The following is a 23,227-nucleotide window of genomic DNA, read 5'->3' on the forward strand; positions in this document are numbered from 1 at the left end:
GTATGCAGTCTCGGCATCGAAACACCGCGAAAGCAGAAAAAAACATATAAAACGGCATAACCGTTCACTTAGCGCTTTGGATTTGCCACTGACGCTGTGTTGGCACTCTCTATATCTCTTTCAAATATCCAATTTGAATGCAAGCATAACCAACATTTTGAAAAAACACAGTACAAACCGTCGTTTTGCCTTCGCAATTTGTTTCGCTTTTAATTAATCTCATTTATTTCATGCCGAATGCTTGATATTCAAATCGTCTTGGTTTTTTTAGCGTGCTGCTGCCGTTGCTGTTGCCCATTCTCTTCGTGTTCATGTTCGTTTCATGTTTGCATCACAATATTAAATATTAAATTTATTGTGCGCTTTTTTTCCGTTTCGTTCAGTTTTCTCCATTTGAAGTGCTCGACAATAATATTTTTGCGATGGGAATCGGAGGGCGTAGAGAAAAACATGGTGCTAACTCTGGGAAAACTAAAATCGAAAACTTAATTTTTAATTTACACATTTTGCCAGTGCGTTTACAGAGTGTGAGCAGAAAAAAAAATGTTCCAAAGAGGCTATGAAAAAAGCATTCACATTGAGAAGCATCACAAATCGCTGATGCTTCCGTCATTAATCCGTATTTTTACACCCATTGCGTCGGGTTTTCATTAATATTATTTCTGTTCCTCGCCTTTGCATTATGATTCCATAGCGTATATTTTCATATTTCTTCTTTCCCACTTGTTCAGCCTTTTAATCCGGTTTGATCGTCGAGCCCAAGCGACGCACACACAATCATGCGAATTCGTACAAACACACTTGCGCGTCATATTCGTTAAAAATTATTGATAATTTAGTTAATCGGCGTCGAATCGCTTTTATTTGTCTTCAACGTGGATGGCAGAAAATTCCGTCGCTTCACGACGAACAACAACGAAACTAATCAAATTAATTTCGAATGCAAAATCGCGAGATGAAATAAAGATGACGCCAAATCGTCGAAAACCTCTCCAGCAATGTGTATATGTGTGTGACAGCCATTTGAAGATCCGGCTGAAGATCATGCGACTTGTGAATTTCTTCGCTGTCACACGGACAAGGTTTTGGTTATCTTCTTTGTGCTACTTGCTCACTATGATTGCAAACAAACAAAAAATATATTCAAGGTGAACGAAATCGAATCGAACTGATTTTTTTTTCTCTGTGTTCATCTCCATTTCAATAAATGGCTCAATTATTATTCTACATTGAATGTTCAAGACATCCTCTATAAATTGTGTCTTGGCGAACCGTCTTTTTTCTGGTTCATTCGTTCAGATTTTGTTTATGCGTGCGACGTGCGATTCATTATCAGTTTTTTTTTCCTTCACAAAAATGATTCAAGAATTGTGAATTTATAGGCCAACACAACGAGTCATAAATGATAATAGTAGCCCTTATGTATGATAACAAAAGCCTTTTGGACGAGGGTCACATAACACACAATATAGCTTGATATCAAATGCTGACCAATCACTACTTCTCTGTCATAATCGAACCATATCTGGTATCACCATCAGGCCAATGCGCATTAAAATGGCAAACGAACGAACCTTCGTTGGCACATTTGTCACGAAAAGCTGACTATTTCGAAGAATGGATATTATTTAAAGAAAGACAAACAGGCAACGAAAAGAAGAAAAAAACGAGTTCGCTCGAATTGAACGATCAAAACGTGTCTTCCATATCAAAATAGCTGAGCTCAAGAGAAAAAAAAAACAACAAACAAACTTCTTGCATTCCTCAACTATAAATTTGAGTCATCGCGCAAGCGATTGAGCGAGGTACGCGCAAATTGCTCATGTTTGCATATCAAACACCATTACGTTGCATGCTGATCTATGTCGAAATATGAACAAGCCTATTCAAATTCAATGAAATTTCACGATTATCCAGGCGATATCATGAATTACATTAAATATTTGGTTAGCACAGCAAAAGAAATGACACACGATCCGATTGTTGGGGCGACAATGATACTCGTCGTATTCGTGTATATAAGCACATTCGCTTTTTTATTGATATTGCCCATGTACACACACATCGGGCCATGTTGACTTTAATATTCAACGATTGTAGCCAGTTCGAGTATAAATAACAACCGATTATTATTGGACGGTTGAATCAAAGTTTCAATCAATAAATTATTTTTAATTCAGACCGAACCAAAAACAACAACGTCCAATGCGTAAAATGACGAAAAACAACAAAAACATGGATAGAAAAACACACGGCAATAAAAACAAATATTGATAGAAAAAAAGGGAAATTAACGCAAGAAATTCGATTACAGCCAACCAAGTTTGGTTGAGTAAGCGAACTCACAAGTAATCGCAATTCAATGTCAAGTTCAGGAAAGTTTTCGATTTGCTATACACAAATAAAAAAAAAACAATAAACACAAACACTCGAACATTGTCCAGTCGAAAAAATGCGCAATAAACGAAATGCACAGCGAAAAAATAACGAACTACTCGTTATGATATTGACTGGAGTAGCGATAAAAATGAAGAATAAATGCCTTCTTATTCGGAACCACTTTTCGGTCGTCCAATTTACTTGATCGATTTTGAATTTTGCCCCGTATATCGAAATGCAAATTGATCGCAAAAAACATGATTTTGCTTTTTGGCGATATTGCAATGCGTAAAATCCACCCATACACACAGAACAGAAAGTAAAAAGCAATGCAAATTGACTGAAATTGCAGCGAATTGCTGAAATCTCACGAGTCTAGACGTTATCATTAACATTATGTTTATGAATCGTATTGAATTCCAAGACCGTTTGCACTTTTGTCAAATTCATTAATAAACGCATATCAAATGAATTTAAAGCATTTTATTTCGACTATATGCTCATACTCATTTGACTATACGCGCTGTATATGTTTGCCCTTGGCCGTGTTTTTAATTTCATTGGAAATTGCGAAAATCCAATCCCTATTTTGCTATTTGGCCCATTTAATCGATTAAATTTGTAAACCTGCTACTGCTGATGTCATTTACAATGTAAAAAAGTTTCCCTTCAAGCATACATGCACGTCTGCCTACAAGTGAATCCAAAGTCGAAATAGATAAACATGTTTGTGATCCTCCAGCCAAATTGAATCGAATTACAATAAAATTCAAACAGAAAAACCCAAACAATTTATTCCATTTGGCTTTATCTGACGAAATGAAATGTCAACATTTTCGAAGCCAAATAAATGTCGAAATCAATCCATGACATTAAATACCGCGAAAAAAAACAGCAACACATCGAGAGGATAATATTTCAAGCCAAACGATCAAGTGATCAATTTTCATGAATTGTTTGAACTCAAGTCACTCGTCATTATCAAAGTCGACCCAAATTGCACGCGATGAACTCGACACACGGTTTTTCGATTACCAGAATCATTCTGTGTTATCAATGATCGCCATTTAAGCGCAAACACATACACACAGTGTGTGTGTGTGTAAATTGGAGCCTTGACGAAAGCAGCTAAAACGTCTCGCGATTAGCGACCCCAAAATCGCACAGCATGCACTTAATGTCAACAACAAGAAAATGGGAAAAAAACATCGGAAAGAAATTCCATGAGACAGAATAGTTTCGATGTAAAAACCAACGACACGTTCAACGATTATAACAAGTCGTTTTGGGTTTTTTTTCGGTCATTCTTATGAGGGAAAACAACGAACATTCAGATTAATTATTCAATATTAATTGCACGATTGCATCGAATAATCAATAATTTAGCGATCGATCGGAGAGAATGGAAAATCGAACAACAAAAAACAAAGGCAAACTCTAACGGCGATCACGAAAAATGTAAATGAATTTACAAACGTTTGACTTAATTAACGAGCGCACAAATGGCACTCGATTGGCACTTCAGTCATCAAATAAAGCTCGTCTTGTGCACTGCGCGCTCTCATTGTGTGCCTTGCCTTGCTTCGCGAGCCACCGTTCTTCTTGCCCCAATCAAATGTGACACACATCGATGAAATAGACTAAACAAGAAGTGAATTTAATGAATGTACTAACAATAAATTACAGTGTTGAACGTTTATGGCATGACAGCTTCTAATGCACACAATTAGAACCACGAAAAAATGAGATTGCTTCAATTGCCTTCAATTTTTCATTTGTTGCCGTCGTGTCTTTTGTTCGCGTTGTTGCTGGTGCTGTTGTTCTTACTATTCTGTATTTCTTTCGCAATTTGTCGGCTTGATCTCTCTGTGGCTCGGTATCATTCGGTGGCAGTAGCAAAGCGAGAGAAGCAATGACGACGGCGGCATCAACAACTTTTTGATCATTTTATTGTTCATTCAGGCATACGCGTATGACATGCCACAAAATTCAATCTGATGTCACATTAACAAGCTTTAATTTGGCGTGGTGTGAAGCGTGCATATTTTTCTCTGTGTGTTTTTTTTCTTGCTGCTCCATCGCTGCCGCAAATCCACACACAGCGGTGCTTGTTGGCTTTTTCCCTCTCTCTCTCTCTCTCTGGCTTCTAACAACTAATATAAATTATTATAATAAGGTTTACATGCAAACGACATTTTTTTGTCGTAATGCCAGCGACTGAAACGAATGCTGCAAATTTACTCGAAATACCTTCATTTTCAGCAGATTTCCAGGCACTGTGAGATAGAATCAACCAAAAGCGATGACTAGAAAGAGGATTTTCTATACAATCAGTCATTTATTAACAAGCAAATTTACAACAATCAGTTTTGATTCTATTTTCTGTATGAGCATGGCGAGAGATAGAGAGGGAGAGAGGCAGAATGAGAGACAATTTCATTACAAAACAAGAAATTGTTGTTTGTGCATAATCACATTCTAAAATTGCTACAGTCACTTGGTTCATTTATTGATCATAAAGTCTCGACGAATTGAGAGCCAAGGGAAGAAAAAAAAGAAACGTTTGTTATTCGAGAGCAAAAGAGGAAAAACAGGCAAACAAATTAATTATTTCTAAAAAAAAACACACACAATTGGAGTCGACCATTTGAGTTGATTGATTCGATGGTAAACCATGCGACAAGTGAGCGGTGACAATTTATCGGCTTTTAATAACCACATTTTGTGTGTGTGTCTCTCTCTATCGCTCTCTGAGTCGACATTTCGATAAATGATTCGCTGAGAAACCAGTCGCTACATTGTGTTCAATCAAAGAGGGAAAAAAACAAAGTCGCAACCAAAACGAAACCGGAAATTTTAGCTATTTTCTAATTTATAGCATTGAAAAATGGTATTTATTTCCACCTGTGTGAATAACATAGTAATAATACACACAGTTAGATGAATGTTTTCCCCCGCCGTATCATAGTGGGCCGAGCTGTGTAAGTGGAACTATAAATTTAACCGATTCCCTCGATTTAAATACTTGTTAAATGCGCAAAAGAATGAACAATCATTGTTTTGCATTTTTTATTATCTTCTGGTGCGAGCGGGGAGGGGAGAAAAAGCTCTCCTATTAATTTGTTGCGTTCAAGATTTTCAACGATAACACAATTGATCATAGAAACGAACAAAGTGAAAAGACACAGACAAGTGCAAATGAATTGAAATTGAATTGGATGCGACGCCATCGAAACCGTCATCGCTACTATTTTATCAGCGCATATTTTGTTCAACTTCGTGATTTTTGTGGCATGCATGGAATTGCACTCCACTCTCTCTCTCCCTCACATTTCCTCTCTCAAATCATTGACGCAACACAGAGCCAAAATACAGAAAAAACGGTTGTACTACGAACTTATAAAGTACAAAAGTACTCAATTAATATTACAATCGTGCATTCATCTCGGGCGCATTGAGCGCACAGTTTGCCGTTGTTGTTGTTGTTGATGATGATTTGTTTGTTGTTTGTGTGCTTTTTTTCTCATTTTAAATGAAATCATGCACTCACCTATTATCGTCGTTGTTACGCTGCCCGTCACTCAAACGCCGAACGAGATATCATATTATTCATTGCAATGCGCGAATAAAGATTGTATTCTGTCATAAAAATCGCGTCAGTCTTGTAGCTCATTTATTAAGTAGATGCCGCTGCAGATTCGCACTGAATCACTTATATTCCATATGAACGTGTGCGATTAATTGAATGATGATGAAGGGAAAAAAAATCAACAGAATGACTACAAGTTGCACCTAGTCAGTTCGCTATGTGTGCGTTGTTTTTATCTCTCTCTTCTCTCTTTTTGAGCCTCTGTCAATTGAAACACCTTGCTTGCCGCACTTTAATCGATTTCCGTCATCAATGCAACGCGATCGGCAGCGAATGCCGCATAGAAGTGCTTTTAATTACAGTCTTTTCACGTCAGAAAAAAAAATTAATGACATGAAACATATTTATGAGTGATACTCACACACACGAAATGGAAAAAAAATTCACCGATTAATTGACAGCAGCGGTTCAATCGAAACAAGTTGGCTCTTCCGCAATCACATTAAGATGCACGGAAATCAATGGCATGTCTCTGTTATTCATTAATTACATCGTGACAATTCTAACAGAAAATCGCCGATTTTGAGTTACAACCAACCGAACAAAACAAGCGAAAACAATAAAATTGGAAAGGCTACATATGACCTTGCTGCAGTTGCACAATTTCCATAAATTTTGTGTGTCAGAGTGCGTCGATCTGCCAAGCTCAAATGGTTGTTGACCGCTCATAAAACAATTCTAAATGCGTTTGTTTGTTTTTTTCGCTACCAGTCAATCCATTCAAAGCGAACTTTTTTTGCCAATGTTAATTTTCTTTTGTCATTTTCAACTAATTGCAAGTGCATTCGAATCACGACAACATTGTTAACTGACTCTAACTTGTTGCTTTTTTTCATGATTAGTTACGCGTTTTTCATTTCTACAACGTCAAAATGAATGAAAAAAACACAGCCAACACATACATGTCTTCTATGCCAAAGCGATGGATGTTTTTTTTTGTTATAAATTAAACGCACGACTAACGTGCGGCTTTTTTCTCTGTCTCTCTTTCTTCGCATCTAAAAAACAATGTATACACCGTGTATACATATATATGTTTTTTTTTGCCATCGTAAAATTGCATAACGAAATAATTGCTTTTTTGTACGAAAAAAAATAACATAAAATAAATAATTCAAAGTCGTCGACCAGTGCATGGCACGTTTCATTGTTTTGTTATGCATTTTTTTGTTCGTTCGCTTTATCTTTATTAATACGAAGCACAATGGAAATGAGAGGAAAATCGGCTCGAACGCAAACCAATGTGGGAAAAATTCCCATTAATGTGTGTGTGTGACTGGTGTTCTTTTTCTCTCTGACTCATGATACGTTGCATCGATGGTGCAATCGTCCAAATTGTGATTTCATACTATGAAACCAAAACGAAAACAATTTAGTATTCTTTTTAGCACAGTGACTTGGGGATCGTAGTTCCACTTTTTGTTGTCCGAGTTTGTTACTTCAGTTTGTCGTGCCTTTGACTAATCAAAACAATGTCACATACTGTCTGATAACGACCGAGAAAAAACCTCAGAACAATGCCGATAAAAGTAAATACAATGTCCATTAAACAAAAGCATTTCATTCGCCAAAACTATTTGCCAGCCACTACCACCACAATTTCAAGCGCTGAAATGGTTGCACAATGAGTTAAAAATGATATTAACGTTTTATGAATACATTTTTGTGGGTATTTATGAATTTTACAACTACTGAATATATCAATTCTTAATAGTTGTTCGAACTTTATGACCGCCGCCGCTGTTGCTGCGGCTGCTGCATCGTTGCACTGGCAGTGGCCAGAAAAAGTATGCGCAAAAGAGAATGAATGTAAGCTTGTAAACAAAAATCATAGTAGAAATAAAACAGCAGCCACAGCAATCATTGTTGGCAGCACAGTCCTCTCGTAAGTACGTTCGCACGAAGCGTGAGCACACGTTTACTTGCCACATTCAATTGATGTTAATCAGATGAAATGGAAAACAAGCGCCTTCAAACCATTCTTAGAGATGACGTATGTGTACGCCATTAATAAAAGCCATTTTTTACATTATTAAAAGGTCAACATTTTTGGGACTTTTATTCGGCATTCAATCATTTTATTCAGTCGCATCTTCAATTCTCGCATGAATCAGAGCACCCGAAAAACGAATGCTACTGTACGAACGCCAATGTATCTATATTGAGCTTGATAAAATCGAAGCAGTAAACGAAGCAGCCGATTTCATTATGCAAGAGCATCGATTTGGAAAATCGTATAATCGATTAAATATCTGAAATGGTGCGTATTCACCTCAATTGCCCCTTGCCTCAAGCCAATGATACTTGAACACTCGAACCGAACAACAACAACCAAACACATAAATTGTAAACGCATTCGTTTGTATAAATTACTCTGAATTTGCATGGACGATTCAAATGAAATCGAAAAAAATACACATTGTGCCACGCCGTTTGGAATAATCGTACAATTTATTAACACACGAACGAGAGAGAGAAAAAAAAACCACAAGCGCTTTACCACAAAAATGCAGAGATTTAAGAATAAACTGTCATATTTATTGGCATCGCATTCGTTATGGCAATAGCCAGCCACTCAGCTTTGGTTTTGTTTGCCTGACGGCTAAATAAATGTACGTAATTTGTTGCTGCTGCGGTTCATTTGATTGGGCTAAAATGTACATGTCGATTCACTCAATTACTCAGTCTGGTCACATACAAAAACACATTCTTTGTTTCGATTTAAAACAATTACTACTTCGAATGGGAAGAGCCAAAAATGAGCCTCATTTAAATTTAAATTTGATTTTCAGTTTTCATTTGAAACGTCTACTTTTATTGATTTCTCCCTGGCCTAGCCATACACACAGATGAAAAAATCAAAACAACAAAACATCAATTAACGATGATTTGCGATTGGCATGAAAATATATTCATTCGGTCGAGACAAATGGCAAAAACACGCACATCGCGCTGTCAACAACAATAATCAGAATTTTTCCAATCAATAAAAATCACTTTCGTGTAAATTGGCAAAAGAATTGACAGCAACAACGAAGGCACTGAGAGAGACAGGCAGAAAGAGGGAGAGAGAAAGATTGCGAGTGAAAAAAAAACGTTATGTAAAGTGTGTTGAGACGAGCATAATAGTTGAGTTTTATTGTAATGTGATGGCTTCGACGATGTAATCGATTAATAGTGCTTGTGAGCGTATAATAACGATGATTATCGCTCCGACAGTAAAAAAAAGCAATGAACGCAACTATTATGTAATTTTGTTTTGATGCAAAAATCCAGATAGGAGGATTCAATCTGAATTACAGAAGATGAAAAAATGGTAAACATGTCGGTTGGCAGACAGAGAAACAGTGCCAGCATTATCGATTACAGCAATTGTAATTGAGGAGGTGATTTCATACTTCAACACAATCTCTCACTCACTTTAGAGGTATGTGACAAGAGATAATGTGACAATACATTTGGGTTAACGAAATTGTTTGAATTTTCCGGGCCGAATTTATCGACGAGAGTGGTTTTGCTTGAAAACTAGGCCCTAGAGAATAGCTATAAGGATTGATGGCCCTGGCAATGCTTGAACATTCAATTAAATCGATTTGATCATTTTCGTAATCTACAATTTTTACTTCAAGCCAACTAAATCCATTAAATATACAAAACACACATCTGCGATTGTCTCATTCAATAAATGGACTCAAAATGATTGTCTCATTGTATAACGGATTCAAATAATGTCTGAACACACATTATTCAAATAAACTCGAAATTAGCTTCGAATTTCAGTTGACAAACATCCCAATAGGTTGATTACTTTCTCTCTCCCCCTTCGCGAGAATATGAAATGTGAAAAAAATTCCATCACACGCGTGTACTTACTCGAACTTCTATGAGGTTTACAAATTGCGATACGCTTAATCTAACCAACACAAAAACACGATGTTTATCATTTAGCTGACTTAAGCTGTGCCTGTTGGTTCTTATCACTCACTCTATGCAGTGATAGCTCTTGTACAATAAAACAATTTCGAACAACTATAAATTACAATTTTCTATTTCTTTTCTAATGAGTGCAATTTCCCTCCTTTTCCGAGAGAAAAGAAGAAGAAAACATTCGTGAAGTGATCGAATTAGTATTTCCATTTTCATTCTTTGTCATGTATGTAATTTGTTTAAATCGGCTATTTCGGCATTACCATTGGAAATTCAGTCTGATAACAGCAAATCGACTTAAAATTCCAAGTATTTATACCTTCCTTTTAAATTTGTGATTCGAATGAGTTCGTTGCTCATCTCGACGAATTGTTTTGCATTTGGATATGTAATAAATAATTGAACGAGCCGTTCACATCGCGGTGATTTGCATTGCAATTTCGATTGTGAAACACAAAGCCGTTGCAGACTGCCGATGGTAATGTTCTTATGAAATATGGATGACTGTTTCACACGTTTGAAAATCTCTCCTACACGATGAATAATTTGTGCATACAGATTGTAAAAGTGGACTTGAATCTATCGCCAATCGACGGATTTACCGTTATATGCCGATGTGTCGGTGGTGGTGGTGAAAGGAGCTGAGGCTTAAATGCGGCTGCACAAAAAAATTAGCCATGGTAATGGCAGTCAGAAGACTTTAAAAATAGAAATCGCTCCAGATAACAATGAAGTCGAAATATTTCGTCTCTATTGAGCGTTTAATTTTGTTTTCTTCGTTTCTTTGGTTTGTGTGCCTAAATTTAAATTTTATGGGTGTATTCTTGTCGCATCGAAATCTCGCCTATTTTTACATTGTTTGCCTCTGTGTGACAAAGCGTTATGGTAACACTCGTTTGAATGATAAGATTACAGTTTCGAACAATTGGCCGTATTAGACGCGAATGACGTGAACCGAGATTTATGTAATCGACCGATTCCCAAAACAAAAACCCAAACCGTACTTTAATAGACAAATAAAAATTGATGAATTTACATTCAAAACTAATTATCTTTTATTGTTTCTCTTTATAGGATCAATACAGCTATGGATCGATTGCTCATCAACAGCAACCACAAACGATTGGCAACAACAGAGTCGCTCAAACCATGCGAAACTCAGTTAGCTCAATAAACATCAATGCCAACGGTGAGTTGAATGAAAATATTTGAATCAATTCAATCCCAAATTATAGACGATGGAAATAAAATTGGATTTTCTCTCTTTCTTTATCTTTGTGTCGATTAGTATTGCACACACTCCCGAATGGTGTGTCGATTGGACCAGATGCTCAATTACTCCAAAATCAAATTGCCGTGATCCAGCAACAGCAACAGCAGCAACAACAGAAGATGTTACACAATGCTCTCACACGAACCATTTCACATCAGCCGACCAACAGTGACTTACAATTGTTGCAATCAAATCTCGAAGCGATTTCATCGAGCGAATGCCATCGCAAATTGGAGAGAACCCAATCGGAGCCAGCACCACAAGTCAATTCACAAGTGAACACATCCAGGTAAGTAAGCTGGTGTTTGTATATTTTTATCAGCACCTGATCGAAAACGATTTTGCGATTACAATGTAATAATTTCCGCATTTTCTATTTCATTGTTGTCTTTTATTTAGATACAAGACAGAATTGTGTCGCCCATTCAAGGAAACTGGCGAATGCAAATATGGAGAAAAATGTCAATTTGCTCACGGCGAAAATGAGTTGCGTAATGTTCAACGTCATCCAAAATACAAAACCGAATACTGTCGCACATTCTATGGCGTTGGTTTGTGCCCATACGGATCACGTTGTCACTTCTTGCACGATTTGTCCGACAACGATGACAACAATACACGTCCACACGGAAATCGTGCCAATGGCAATCGCAATGAAAATTCAGCCGCCGCCGCCGCATCGGCCCCACATCCAACAACAAATGCTGGCCGCCAATTCATTGGCAACAACAAAGATGATTCAATTCGTATGGCTGCACACTCGAACGGTTTCGGACGTAGCATTACGTCGGCTGAAGTTGATGCAATCACAAAAGCTGCCCGTTTCATTGGCACCGGCAAAGATGAACCAATGCCAATTGCAAACCGTACATTTGGCCGCAGTGCATCCATGATGAACACCAATGCGGTTGCATCCGTTGGAGCTATGCATCCATTGCCGATGAGCCCACCACTATCGATGTCAACCGGTTCGGATCGTGCCTCACCAATTTGCTCGCTCAGTCCAACCAATTCGATTGCCAGTTTCCCATTCACCGATCCCAGCCTATCGTTCGGTGTGAACAATTTGAACAACGGTATCTACACATCGGGATCATTGCACATTACACCACCTGCTTCTCCACCAGTCATGATGACTGTGACACCGCCACCAACGCCGGTTATCACCGCTGCTGCCGTTGCAGCCAATAACAACACCACCAAAAACGCTGGTGTCAATGGCGACAAACCACGTTTGCCCATTTTCAATCAAATCAGCTGCGCCAGCACCATTGACGCCCTCAAAAATTTACCATTGTAATTCACTAATGCAATATTCGATTGGGCCGCATGACACAACGCACGTGTGAACACTTCAATCTAAAGAGAGAGAAAAAACGAAAAGAAAGACCAACTATTGATTATACACATAATAAGTCAACCAAACAAATCAAACAAACGAACCTATTTGCTATTGCTTCGGTCAAGCGCAATGCTTCTCTTTTTTTGATCCGTTTATTTTTGTTCTCTGTATTTTCTTCTTCTTTTTTGGGCTGAACTGATATCGCACAAAATAATATCGACTATTTTGTTTGTACATAAGTTTGCACACCATTACACAATGTATACGCGTCAAATGAGAGTAAGGAAAATTATGCCCCAATCTGCATCTGCACAATTTTTGATTCAAGTTTTTTTTTTTGCTGCAAGAGTTCGTTTTACTCGTGACTTTATTAATTTAATATCTAATTTAAAGATTTTTCTTAGTTATTATTATTTACTTATACATTTATATTTCTTCCCCCGCTAATTTAAAACAAATCATTTATTTTGTGTTTTTCGCTGAAAAAAAAATCGAAGAAAAAAATGTACTGCATTCTTTCCCAAGAAAAAGCAAATGGTATTCTTCAAAAAGAATATTCGCCAATTTTGAATAGAGAACACATATCAATTGGTTAATTAATTTGTATCAGTAGTGGATTAATTTGATTAACAAATCACACGAATAGCATAGGGAGTGTAGAGAAAGGATGAAATGAAAAATAACAACCTCAAAAATTAAATGTGATTTTCAGAGATTCATTCGCTTGGCTTGTTGTGCTCGTCTCATGGGGTTAAATCATGGAATACATCTTCAGATGAACACACCTGCAACCTTATGAGCTACACCAAGCAGAAGCAAGTGAACTTGTCTCTGGTGATTTAAAACTTCCTTTCCTCTTCGATGTCATCTTATTTCAAATACGCATTAAAGCACCTTTTTTTATATATATTTATTTAAATAATATCGATTTCATAACAAGAACAACAACCTCAAAAAGAAGAAAAACGAAGTGAAAAATGTTACAGAAAATCAATCTGTATTCAAAATTCAGCAAAATAGACAAAAAAGACAACAACAAAATCATTCAGAAAAAAGAAAGAAAACGAGAAAAAAATCTTATTTGTAGTGCTTTATATCATTATCATCATTAATTAATTAATATTATTATATTTTTTATATACTATGTAACTAATTTATATTGAAACAAACAACAAACCGAAAAAACTTTATTATGAACAGATAATTCAGTGGAAATCTAATTCAAAGAAAAATGTGCATACAAAAAATTCTTCCAAATTGCTTATAAGTGAGTGAAAATTTTAAAATGTTTCTCCCAATTATATTTAATGTTAACAACATGTTTATTATTATTATTAATTATATCTTTTTTCTGCTTTCAATTAAGTTGATTAAGAAATACAAAGGAAAAGGAAAGATTCGATTTTGTATCATTGAAATTGGCATCGAATACCATTTTTTTTTCTCATACTGGCAAAATATGCAGAATTTATAAGAAAAAATTGCAGAGAAGCAATAGCATTGTGACGTTGATATTCATATTGCTGCAACTATAATTCTCTATGAACCATTGACATTTGTGCAAATTCCAATGCAATGGTAGCATGAACGAGTAAAATCACACAACACAATCCTCACGACAAACAAAAAATGCATTGAAATTCGAACAAATGTTTCGGAGTTTTCGTTAGGGGTTTCCTTAAAAAAAAAAATAAGTTGTGTTTCTTATGTCTATTTCGTAGATGAGTTTTGCTTTTTTACTATAAATGTAGCAGTGTTTGTGTGCAAATTTTCAATTAGCATTATAGAATACTAGTGTTTTTCGTTTAATTTTTATTTTTTTTTGCTAATTTTCTCCGGGCTCATTTAATTTTTTTTAATGTGCGTGTGGCATTTTTCTGTGAACATTTCGATTGATTAGACGGTGTAGGAGTTATTTTGTACGATTTTTAAATTATTATTTTTTCTCTTTTTTTTCGTCGAAATAAGTTCAAATCTATTTACTATTTTATTTCTAACAAATGATCCGATAACGATGAGAGAAGAAAAAAAAGAAACAAAACGAGAATAAAACTTGTTTGCGAGTGTATTCTGCACACGTAATTGTGATAAATGGCACCCATTAATAAGTCCCTGCACATTTTTGTGGTTATGTTTTTTTTAACAAGTGATTTTGCACACGCGCGCGACCAAAACAACAAACACATACACTCTTTTGATTTGAAATAGAATTCAATTTCGGACAAATCCTCTCAGAAAATAATTATTCGCAACCGAACCAATTCAATGGTTAATAAAACAATTTTAAAATCTTCCTCAAAATATAATTTAACGCTTAGATTTAGATCACCGATGCAAAGGGTTATTGAAACAATTACAATAATTTTTAATTTATATCAATTTCGAGCTAATTTTTGATCGCAAACACACATACACACACAAATTGAAAGTTAGTCAATAGGACGACGACGAACATATTTCACACCGTAGATTTTTGCGCTTCTCCTTTCACATAATTTTATGATTTCTTTTTCTATTTACACATATTCAATTTGCTTTGAAAAGGATATAAAAACACAAACACATTTTCATGTTTTAGCGCTTATCGAGTTAATACGTTCTTCTTTGTAACGAACAAAAGAAATTCCTTTGAGACATGTTTTTTTTATTTGGTTGTTCGAAGTGAAACGAGCCATAGAAAAACGTACCAATTTGACCATGAAAATGATATGTTTCGTTCAATTTTTTTTTGTTTTAACTAACTCAAGGATTTGTTCACCATTTATGTGCCTTAATCATCATTTAACTTTCGATTCAATTGCGGCAAAATCGATATTTTACGCACAAGAATCGCAGTTACATCCCAAATCGATTCCACCGAAGACGGTGATGTGTCATATCGCACGTTTTTGCCGCACTGAATGTCAACAATAACGATCGATATCAAACATAATAATATAAAGTAACATATTTATTGAAAAATTTAAAACTACAACAAAAAACAAATGTAAGAAATCAATTAAGTAGACGTTTAAGTTACATTTTAATTTCAGAGGTGGAGCGAAAAGAATACAACTGTTCGCATGCGACGGAATGCACATGCACACATATTGTTTTTTTTTTTGCGAATGATTTCCTCTTTAGCCCCCTCCCACAAAACAATAAAACATTTTTCATTTTTAAGGCAATTCAAATAATTTATAATATTATACATATATCGTGTGATGGCCCCTACCGAAACAAAATCAATGAGCAAGAAAAAAAATGCATTGAACAAAACGCTCAACAAACAAATGACCATGCACACGTTATTTTATCCAACTCTTAAACATATAATCGTCTTAATTTTTATTGTGGTTCCATACAAGTTTAAACTAAATCATCTTATTTGTGAATACAACGTAGGAAAAAAAGCCACATACAAGCGGCTGCTACACGAAAAAAAAAAACAAAAATTTGTTCAAAAAGTCAAAATTCTTCCATTTTCAATTTGAATGAAAAAACCAATTTAAAGAGAAATTTTTTTATATTATTTTAAAGAGAGAAAAAATCCATATTTTTGGAAAAATATTTTATTTTTGGAACGGCGTTGGCTTTACATAAACAAAAAATGAAAAGTGAAACCACATGCCAAAATCTTCAAGACAAAATCTAAGCAAATTATTAGACATTAGGCATCCTGATTCTTCCTGTTTCGTAAAAACACACCGACAACTGATTTATGGATTTTATTTTTTATTACTATTATCATTTTTTTCTTCTTTGTGTCGTAAACTCTAAACTTTACTTTGCTCTGCGGTTTTTTAATGCAAGATTAAAATGTAACAGAAAGCCAACACCAACAATAAATTAATTGAAAAAAAATGATTGAATAAAACAAATAAAAAACACACACACATTTAATCGAAAAAATTTCAAAGATTTTTTATGTTTAGTCTTAAATAATTTATTAATCGTCATTTTCAAATTTAGATACAAATTGCATTCAATTATATCAATAAACTTTTACAAAAAAATAAACCCGAGCGGGCTTTTATTTGCAAAAAGTTCTTTTTTCATTTTTTTTTTTTAGATTTTCAGGCTTTAATTATAAATTTTTGGACTTGAAAATTTCGGTGTTTTAAGAAGATTCTTTTGAAGATCTGCAGTTGTTCAAAAAAAGTGTACATCGTTTCCAGTTGTTGGAAAAAATATTCTTTGAAAAGGTAAGCTAGATTGGTTTGAGTAAAAAAAACTCTTTTAAAGGTATGAATTTCGGTTCAAAAGGTACATTTCACCGTAAAATTGCTATCCAATCTCTGAAAAAAGTCCAAAGATAGTCTTCTATGGTCAATTACTCCGACACAACTAGATGTAACTGAATGAATTGAAAATCTTTGGAAAAATATTCGCTAGATGGAGTCGCTTATCATTCGCCGATTGTGTACTCACGCTCACGACTTCTGTCAAATGTTTTTGCTCCGAAGACAATGCAAACAAACGAAGAAATATCTATACACAAGCAGGTCAAAAACAAAACATATCAACTTCCACCACTTGAACGTATCGAGTGATTCAAATTGGAAAATAGTTTTGATGTCAGTGTTTTCACGTTTGTCGCATCGACCAGTATCGAAGGGCTCGAGTGCGCGTGGTGAAAAGTGTGTATGTAGCTCAGAAAAAAAGCTGATTGTATCTTGGCATAAGAATGAGTTATATGGTTGCAATTTATGCGTAGGAATATATCAATGAAAGTGAACATTTTCAGTGGATAAAGTGAATCGTATCTTTTTTCGTAGTAAAATAGAGTGTTTTTTTTTAAATATTGTTAAGTTGACCTAAGAGAGTGTTTGTAGAAATTTGTGCTAAATAGAATACGAGTCGAGTTTCTTGTGTGTAAGAATGAGTGTGATTGGTAAAAAATTGAATCCAATTCAAGCGAGTGGTGGACACAGCGATGAGAATACCACCGCCAACACCACAACAACAACCAATAATCAACCATCAAAGATAACACCAGACGATGTTCTACGGCTGACAACGATTACAGATGATTACTTGTGTAGTTCAGGTTGAAAAATCTGTTTTTTTCTTCAATCAAGTAGAAAAGAACGCAAAAAAAAGAACGTGACAAAGAAATCAATAATGACAGGCATATCAAAATAATGACACAATACACGGTTCCTCTGACGCTCTATAAATATTTTCTGCCATTATCTACGTCTACCTCTTAATTACTCTTGAGTATACGAGCGGGCACAAAACCACGGAATGATGCGTTTGAACGTTCAAATTTGAACAATGGAAAAGACCACCACCATCACCACCACAAGCTCATTATTTCATGTTGCTTTTTAGTCATTCAGTCCAATGAGGTTCGTGCTGCGTTTTTTTCTCTTCACTCCGCTTTCTATCTAAATTATTCACCAAATGCTATTGATCCAGGTTCGTGTCTGATGATGTTTCAACGTTATGTTGCTATTATGGTGGTGGTTGAGTTGTTCATTTTCATTTTCAATACATATTACTCGCATCGAAATCGATTAGGTCAATGGAATTCAATTCTTGCGCAGAAATTAATTTTGAATTATTCCCCAGCTCAAATTCATAATATTTACCGAAGCAATTTCGTTTTTTTTTTCTTCTTTCCATTTCATTTGTACAATACGCACTTGCACTGCAATCTGTACATGTCTTGGCTGCGCTACTCGTGGGGATGTATGCAGATGCGAATATATTCGACATTGATTTTACGCGATTTAAAATACGTGACCTAGAAAGCGGTACGGTGTTGTTTGAAATTGCAAAACCGCCAAGTGAACAATTTCCCGAGGGCAGCGTCGATGAAAACACTGTCACCAAAGATGATGTGATAACAAATGCTGACGAAACCAATAATATCGATTCGAATGCGGGACGTTATGTACGATATCAATTCACGCCACAATTTCTAAAGTTGAAGACGGTCGGTGCGACGTAAGTGTGTCCTTTTTTCCGTTATCCATTTTGAGTGTGTGCGTGTGTCATGCAATTGTAACGGTGTATGTATATGCTTTTTCCAATAACCAATCATTTGTATGTTTTGTTTTTGTTTTCAGTGTGGAATTTACGGTTGGAATTAAGCCTGTGAAAAATTTTCGGATGATAGAGAGGCATTTTTTTCGTGATCGCTTGTTGAAAACATTCGATTTTGAGTTTGGCTACTGCATTCCACATTCCAAAAATACATGCGAACACGTTTACGAATTCCCCAGGCTATCTGACGATCTAGGTATGTGAATGCAGCCACCTCGAACTTGGCCTATTTCAACACCATTTTTCTTTTCGCTTTTATTTACGGCACACAACAATCCATTACTTATCCGAATAATTGAACATTAATGCTGATTTTTCACATATTTATCATTTCAGTGAGCGAAATGATTTCAAACCCATTTCAAACACGTAGCGATTCATTTTATTTCGTTGATGATTGTCTTGTGATGCACAACAAAGCCGACTATGCATATGACGGTGGATTGAATGCATAAGCCACTCATGTGGAGAGGAACCACAACAAAAGTATATCTTTTCTTTTTTGGCATGTAATTAACGAAAGTTCAATTATCAATTTGCGATCTGGAGCAGTTATTTGCACATCTTTAAATGTAAGAATTTGCAAAATCAAACTAAAAATAGTATCAAATGATGATGATGAAGGTGAAGGAGTTAGAAAAAAAATGTGCGAATGGAAAATTGTTATTATGCCGATGGATGACGCATTTTCATTATGGATACCCATTTAATCAGACAAAGGCATTTGATATCGTGGCTATTTAAGAAGTAATTTCATCGTGCGTGTGTCACACTAAAACTAAACAAGCCAGGAAAATTACGTCAACGCATTGACGATTGACCCAAAATATTTTCGAAAATTACTCTTTAAGTAGCTGTGATTAAATCAAAGAAATTGGTGAGCCCTCCAGAAATGGCAAACATTTGCGTCACCTCCGCATTCGTGTTGTATTTTAATCATCATCACCTATTTTGCCTTAATTAAATTCTTTGTTGAAAATATTGTGCAATAGTTTATGGGACAGATTCCAACGAAAATTGTGTAGGTGATTTATACAAGTATTTGAAGCTAGTTCTTTCTGTATGAACTATTAGTTAATTTTTTTGGAAAGGTATCAATTGAAAATTCTCGAAATTTGTATAGAGTAAAAGTTAGATGTTTTTGTTGTAAAAATTTCATTCCAGTCGATTTTTTGTTTTTTTTTCTCGTAAGTTTTTGTTTCACACGAGTTATATTTTTTAAGGTGATGCACAAATCTTAATTCTGGTCAATTGAGTTACAATTTAAATTTTAGTTAGAATTTGTTATCCCCCACCGATGTGTGTTAAAACTGTCCACAGTCCACGTAAATCTCTTGAGATGAGTTTCTCTTCAGCGATTTGGCTTTAGTTTAGAAATAAGAATGTTCGCGGATAGCCTAAGAAAGTGGTAGATAGAAATGGCGAGACAAAGTGAGAGAAAGAATGAGAAAAATGTAAAAGACAATTAACACACAGACACACACAATATGAATACCGTTGCCCAACAACAATACAAAATGCCAAAAATACACACCAACAACAACAACAAATTTTAATCGATCATTCTCGTATAAGATAAAGCGTTTATTTTAACAAATTGCAATAGCCACGTAATTGGAAATTAATAGATTGATAAATAAAAACAGTTCCTTGCTTGAAATTTGACTTCAAACGAAAGTGACATGCAAAGCACACAAGCCGCAAATAAATTATTCAGGTATACACGCCGTTAGTCATCGCTGAGAAATAGGCAGAATTTCCAATTGAAAAGCATTCCATGCAACAATACAGCTGCAACATACACCATATTCAAACGGAGTTCTCTTTTTAATTTTTAAATCATATAAAAGACACGTTTCATGTTTTACGAATTTACAGGAGTTTCAAAGAAACACAATTCTTTCAATCATTCAATTGTATTTATCAAATACTCAACAACAACAAACCAAGTGATTGTAATATAAACAAAACCAAAATGAAAAAAAAACCACTGCACTGCGGACAACAGGTTTAGCTGAAATCTAAATTGTACATGTAAAAATTATAGCGACATTCAATAAAAATGTATGTAAATTGAAATTCGAGCAATGGCATTTTCGTCCAATTAATTTCCCAGCAGCAACAATGGCGACGGCGGTGGCAAAAGCAGCAGCAGAGGCATTTTCATCAATTATTACCAGACTCAAACTGCATTGTATACACTATATCACAGTACATGGTAAATAATAATGGGATCGGACAGCTGCCACTCCCTAATGAGTGAAATGAAAATTAATGGGTGAGTCAGCAAAGTTTCTTTTTAAATTGCCGATGTTCCGAATCACTTAAGCGAAATGCGGAATTTTTACCATTCATATGAATATTTTGGATTGGAAGCCAGTTACCAAGAACGCCTGAGTAAATTTTTAAAGAAACAAAAATAAAAGCACCATTTTTTCATATCAATTTCTCGTTTTTCTTTAATGCTAGCAACTAAATATACATTTTCAGTACGTTTTTCGGTAACTTTATGGTGGTTTTGAACGTAATTTCTTCAAATAGTTGGTAATGGAGCCAAAGTGTCAAGTTGAGTTGATAAATTCAGTGACAAGTTTAACGAACTCATTCGGTGCTTCGACTTGGACTAAATGGCCGGTGTCCAGGAATTTTAAATCAGCCTGTGGAAAAATCTCACGGATACGCGTCAGCTCATCGGGCGCTCTATACAAAATAAAATCAGTAGATGTTGTTTTAGTAATTGAAATGTAGGTATTTTTATTCTTGCTCTTTTTATTTATTTATCACTTACGTCAAATAATCCGATTTCGATCCACCCACGAATAAAATAGGTGCCGTGTATTTATTGAGTGACAAACGTTGTTGTGGTCCAAGAAAACGCGATATATGCTTACTAAAGTTATCGTCAAGAGAATCCACATTACTTCTCCATTTTATGCTATTCGAGAAAAGAATCGAAAGTTATTTTAGTTGGAGCTATTTTTGAAATGTTGATAAATTTAATGAAATAACTTATTTTTCTTAATATTTTGTTCATGTTTTGATCTGAATAAGTGAAAATGCTTTGATAATTGGATATGATGAATAATCTCATAAATGTCACTTACGCCCCATTAACCGCTCGATATAAGTTCATAAGGATAAAACTTCGGGTAACTTTATCTGGAATGAATTCTTTGATTTGTTCATCGGCCATAATACGAGCTTGTGGCAAATCGATATCATTGGGTAAACTAACTCGACGCATCGCTGTAAATATTTCACCCATACTCTTTAGCGCTGGTGATGTGGTTACTGGCGAAACATCGACTATTATCGCTTTTTCAACTAAATGAGGCTGCAACAAAAAAAGTGAGAGTTATTCCAGTTATTCAATCAAAAAAAAAATTGACTCTTCTATAAAAACTCACATATTTGAGTGCAAAAACCATCATTGCACGCCCGCCCATGCTATGACCCAAAAAAACCGCTTTTGGTATCTTGTGTTCCGTACAAAATAAGTGGACATCTTCAGCGAGGTCCACATAACGATGATGAGGTGAATGTGGACTCTCTCCATGGTTCCTGGCATCTAAAGCAATAACCTGTTGTGGAAAAATTGATTCACTTCATTCACATTTGAAGAAAGAGCCCTTTGAAAGGATAAAAACATACCTTCCGTGTGGGTTTTGATTTTGAATGAATCGCCTTGCTGATACCGCGCCAATTTTGCTTTGATCCAAACAAACCTGAAATAAGAAAATTAATGTCAATCATAACAATCGAATTGGAAAAGCAATGAATTTCGCTAAAAAATCAATTTTTCAATTGAACCCGTGAGCATAAAAACGACTTATTAAACAATCGCCGAACGAAACGATACAAGAAAAAACTACCAAACAAAACACACGTTAAAAACGTAACACAGCAGGACGGTACCGTTCAAAACGAAACTCCGCTGTGCTACACATTACCGCTGTGGTACGTTTTGTTCGGTAGTTTTTTCTTGTATCGTTTTGTTCGGCGATTGTTTAATAAGTCGTTTTTATGCTCACGGGTTCAATTAAAGTCGACAGTCGACTTCCTTTTTCAATATGAAGAAAAATCCACTTACCGTGCATAATAATCACAGGCGGTGTCGTTGAATCGCTCGACAGATCCTCGTACGAATTGTATGACAATTGCAGTGGTACAACGGGTGAGTCGTCTTTCAGTGTGGTTTCATCGTTCTGTTTGCTGCCTTTATCCGTGGCAAAGCTACATCTTGTCAATCGGGCTGTCGATGCACCATTACTTCGAAGCACACATCCCAAATTAAAAACTTTCAACATAGCTATCCTTTAGTTCGATGTCAAATTGGTTATATAAAATCACTTTGAACGAGATGTTTTAACCCAGTTCACAATTCGCACATTTTGACACAAATGCCGAAATAAATAAATAAATCTTACTTATTGTCTACAATAAATTCTACTGCAATCGCATGAAGTTCCAGTAAAACTTCATTGACTTTGACGGAGACAACAAAAAGAGAGATAACGAAATTCGAATAAGACAGCACATAAACTCAATACCCTGCCAAAATCATGTGTTGAATTCTGACATTTCCAACAAATCGTCAGATTATAAACTCACCACATGCTATCTC

The 23,227-nt window shown here is 35.4% G+C and overlaps 3 protein-coding genes across 3 annotated transcripts in view; 2 read left to right on the forward strand and 1 right to left on the reverse strand.

Moving 5' to 3' along the window:
- Positions 1-13,536, forward strand: part of LOC129571061 (protein TIS11) — a 54,669-nt gene extending 41,133 nt beyond the window's left edge. Inside the window, exons 2-4 of the mRNA XM_055450834.1 lie at positions 11,030-11,144; positions 11,244-11,517; positions 11,628-13,536. Of these exons, the coding sequence (XP_055306809.1) occupies positions 11,030-11,144; positions 11,244-11,517; positions 11,628-12,528 (1,290 nt within the window). The 3' untranslated portion in view covers positions 12,529-13,536. The remainder of the gene's footprint in view (positions 1-11,029; positions 11,145-11,243; positions 11,518-11,627) is intronic.
- A 3,470-nt stretch (positions 13,537-17,006) lies between these two features.
- Positions 17,007-20,687, forward strand: LOC129571104 (protein unc-119 homolog). Its single transcript, XM_055450872.1, has 4 exons — positions 17,007-17,599; positions 18,255-18,504; positions 18,627-18,799; positions 18,940-20,687. Exons 1-4 carry the CDS (start codon positions 17,431-17,433, stop codon positions 19,056-19,058), a joined length of 711 nt encoding a protein of 236 aa, XP_055306847.1. The 5' UTR covers positions 17,007-17,430; the 3' UTR covers positions 19,059-20,687.
- A 347-nt stretch (positions 20,688-21,034) lies between these two features.
- On the reverse strand, positions 21,035-23,179 carry LOC129571082 (protein ABHD11). The gene is made up of 6 exons (XM_055450853.1): positions 22,694-23,179; positions 22,255-22,328; positions 22,011-22,184; positions 21,708-21,937; positions 21,392-21,538; positions 21,035-21,303 (listed from the first exon to the last, which is right to left on the reverse strand). The coding sequence occupies exons 1-6, from the start codon at positions 22,908-22,910 to the stop codon at positions 21,165-21,167; spliced, it is 981 nt and encodes a 326-aa protein (XP_055306828.1). The 5' UTR covers positions 22,911-23,179; the 3' UTR covers positions 21,035-21,164.
- Between the last annotated feature and the right edge of the window lie 48 nt (positions 23,180-23,227).

Source organism: Sitodiplosis mosellana, unplaced genomic scaffold, assembly GCF_009176505.1.
Source record: "Sitodiplosis mosellana isolate CC-2019 unplaced genomic scaffold, AAFC_SMos_1.0 Smas_scaffold_1, whole genome shotgun sequence".
NCBI classification, from domain to species: Eukaryota; Metazoa; Arthropoda; class Insecta; order Diptera; family Cecidomyiidae; genus Sitodiplosis; species Sitodiplosis mosellana.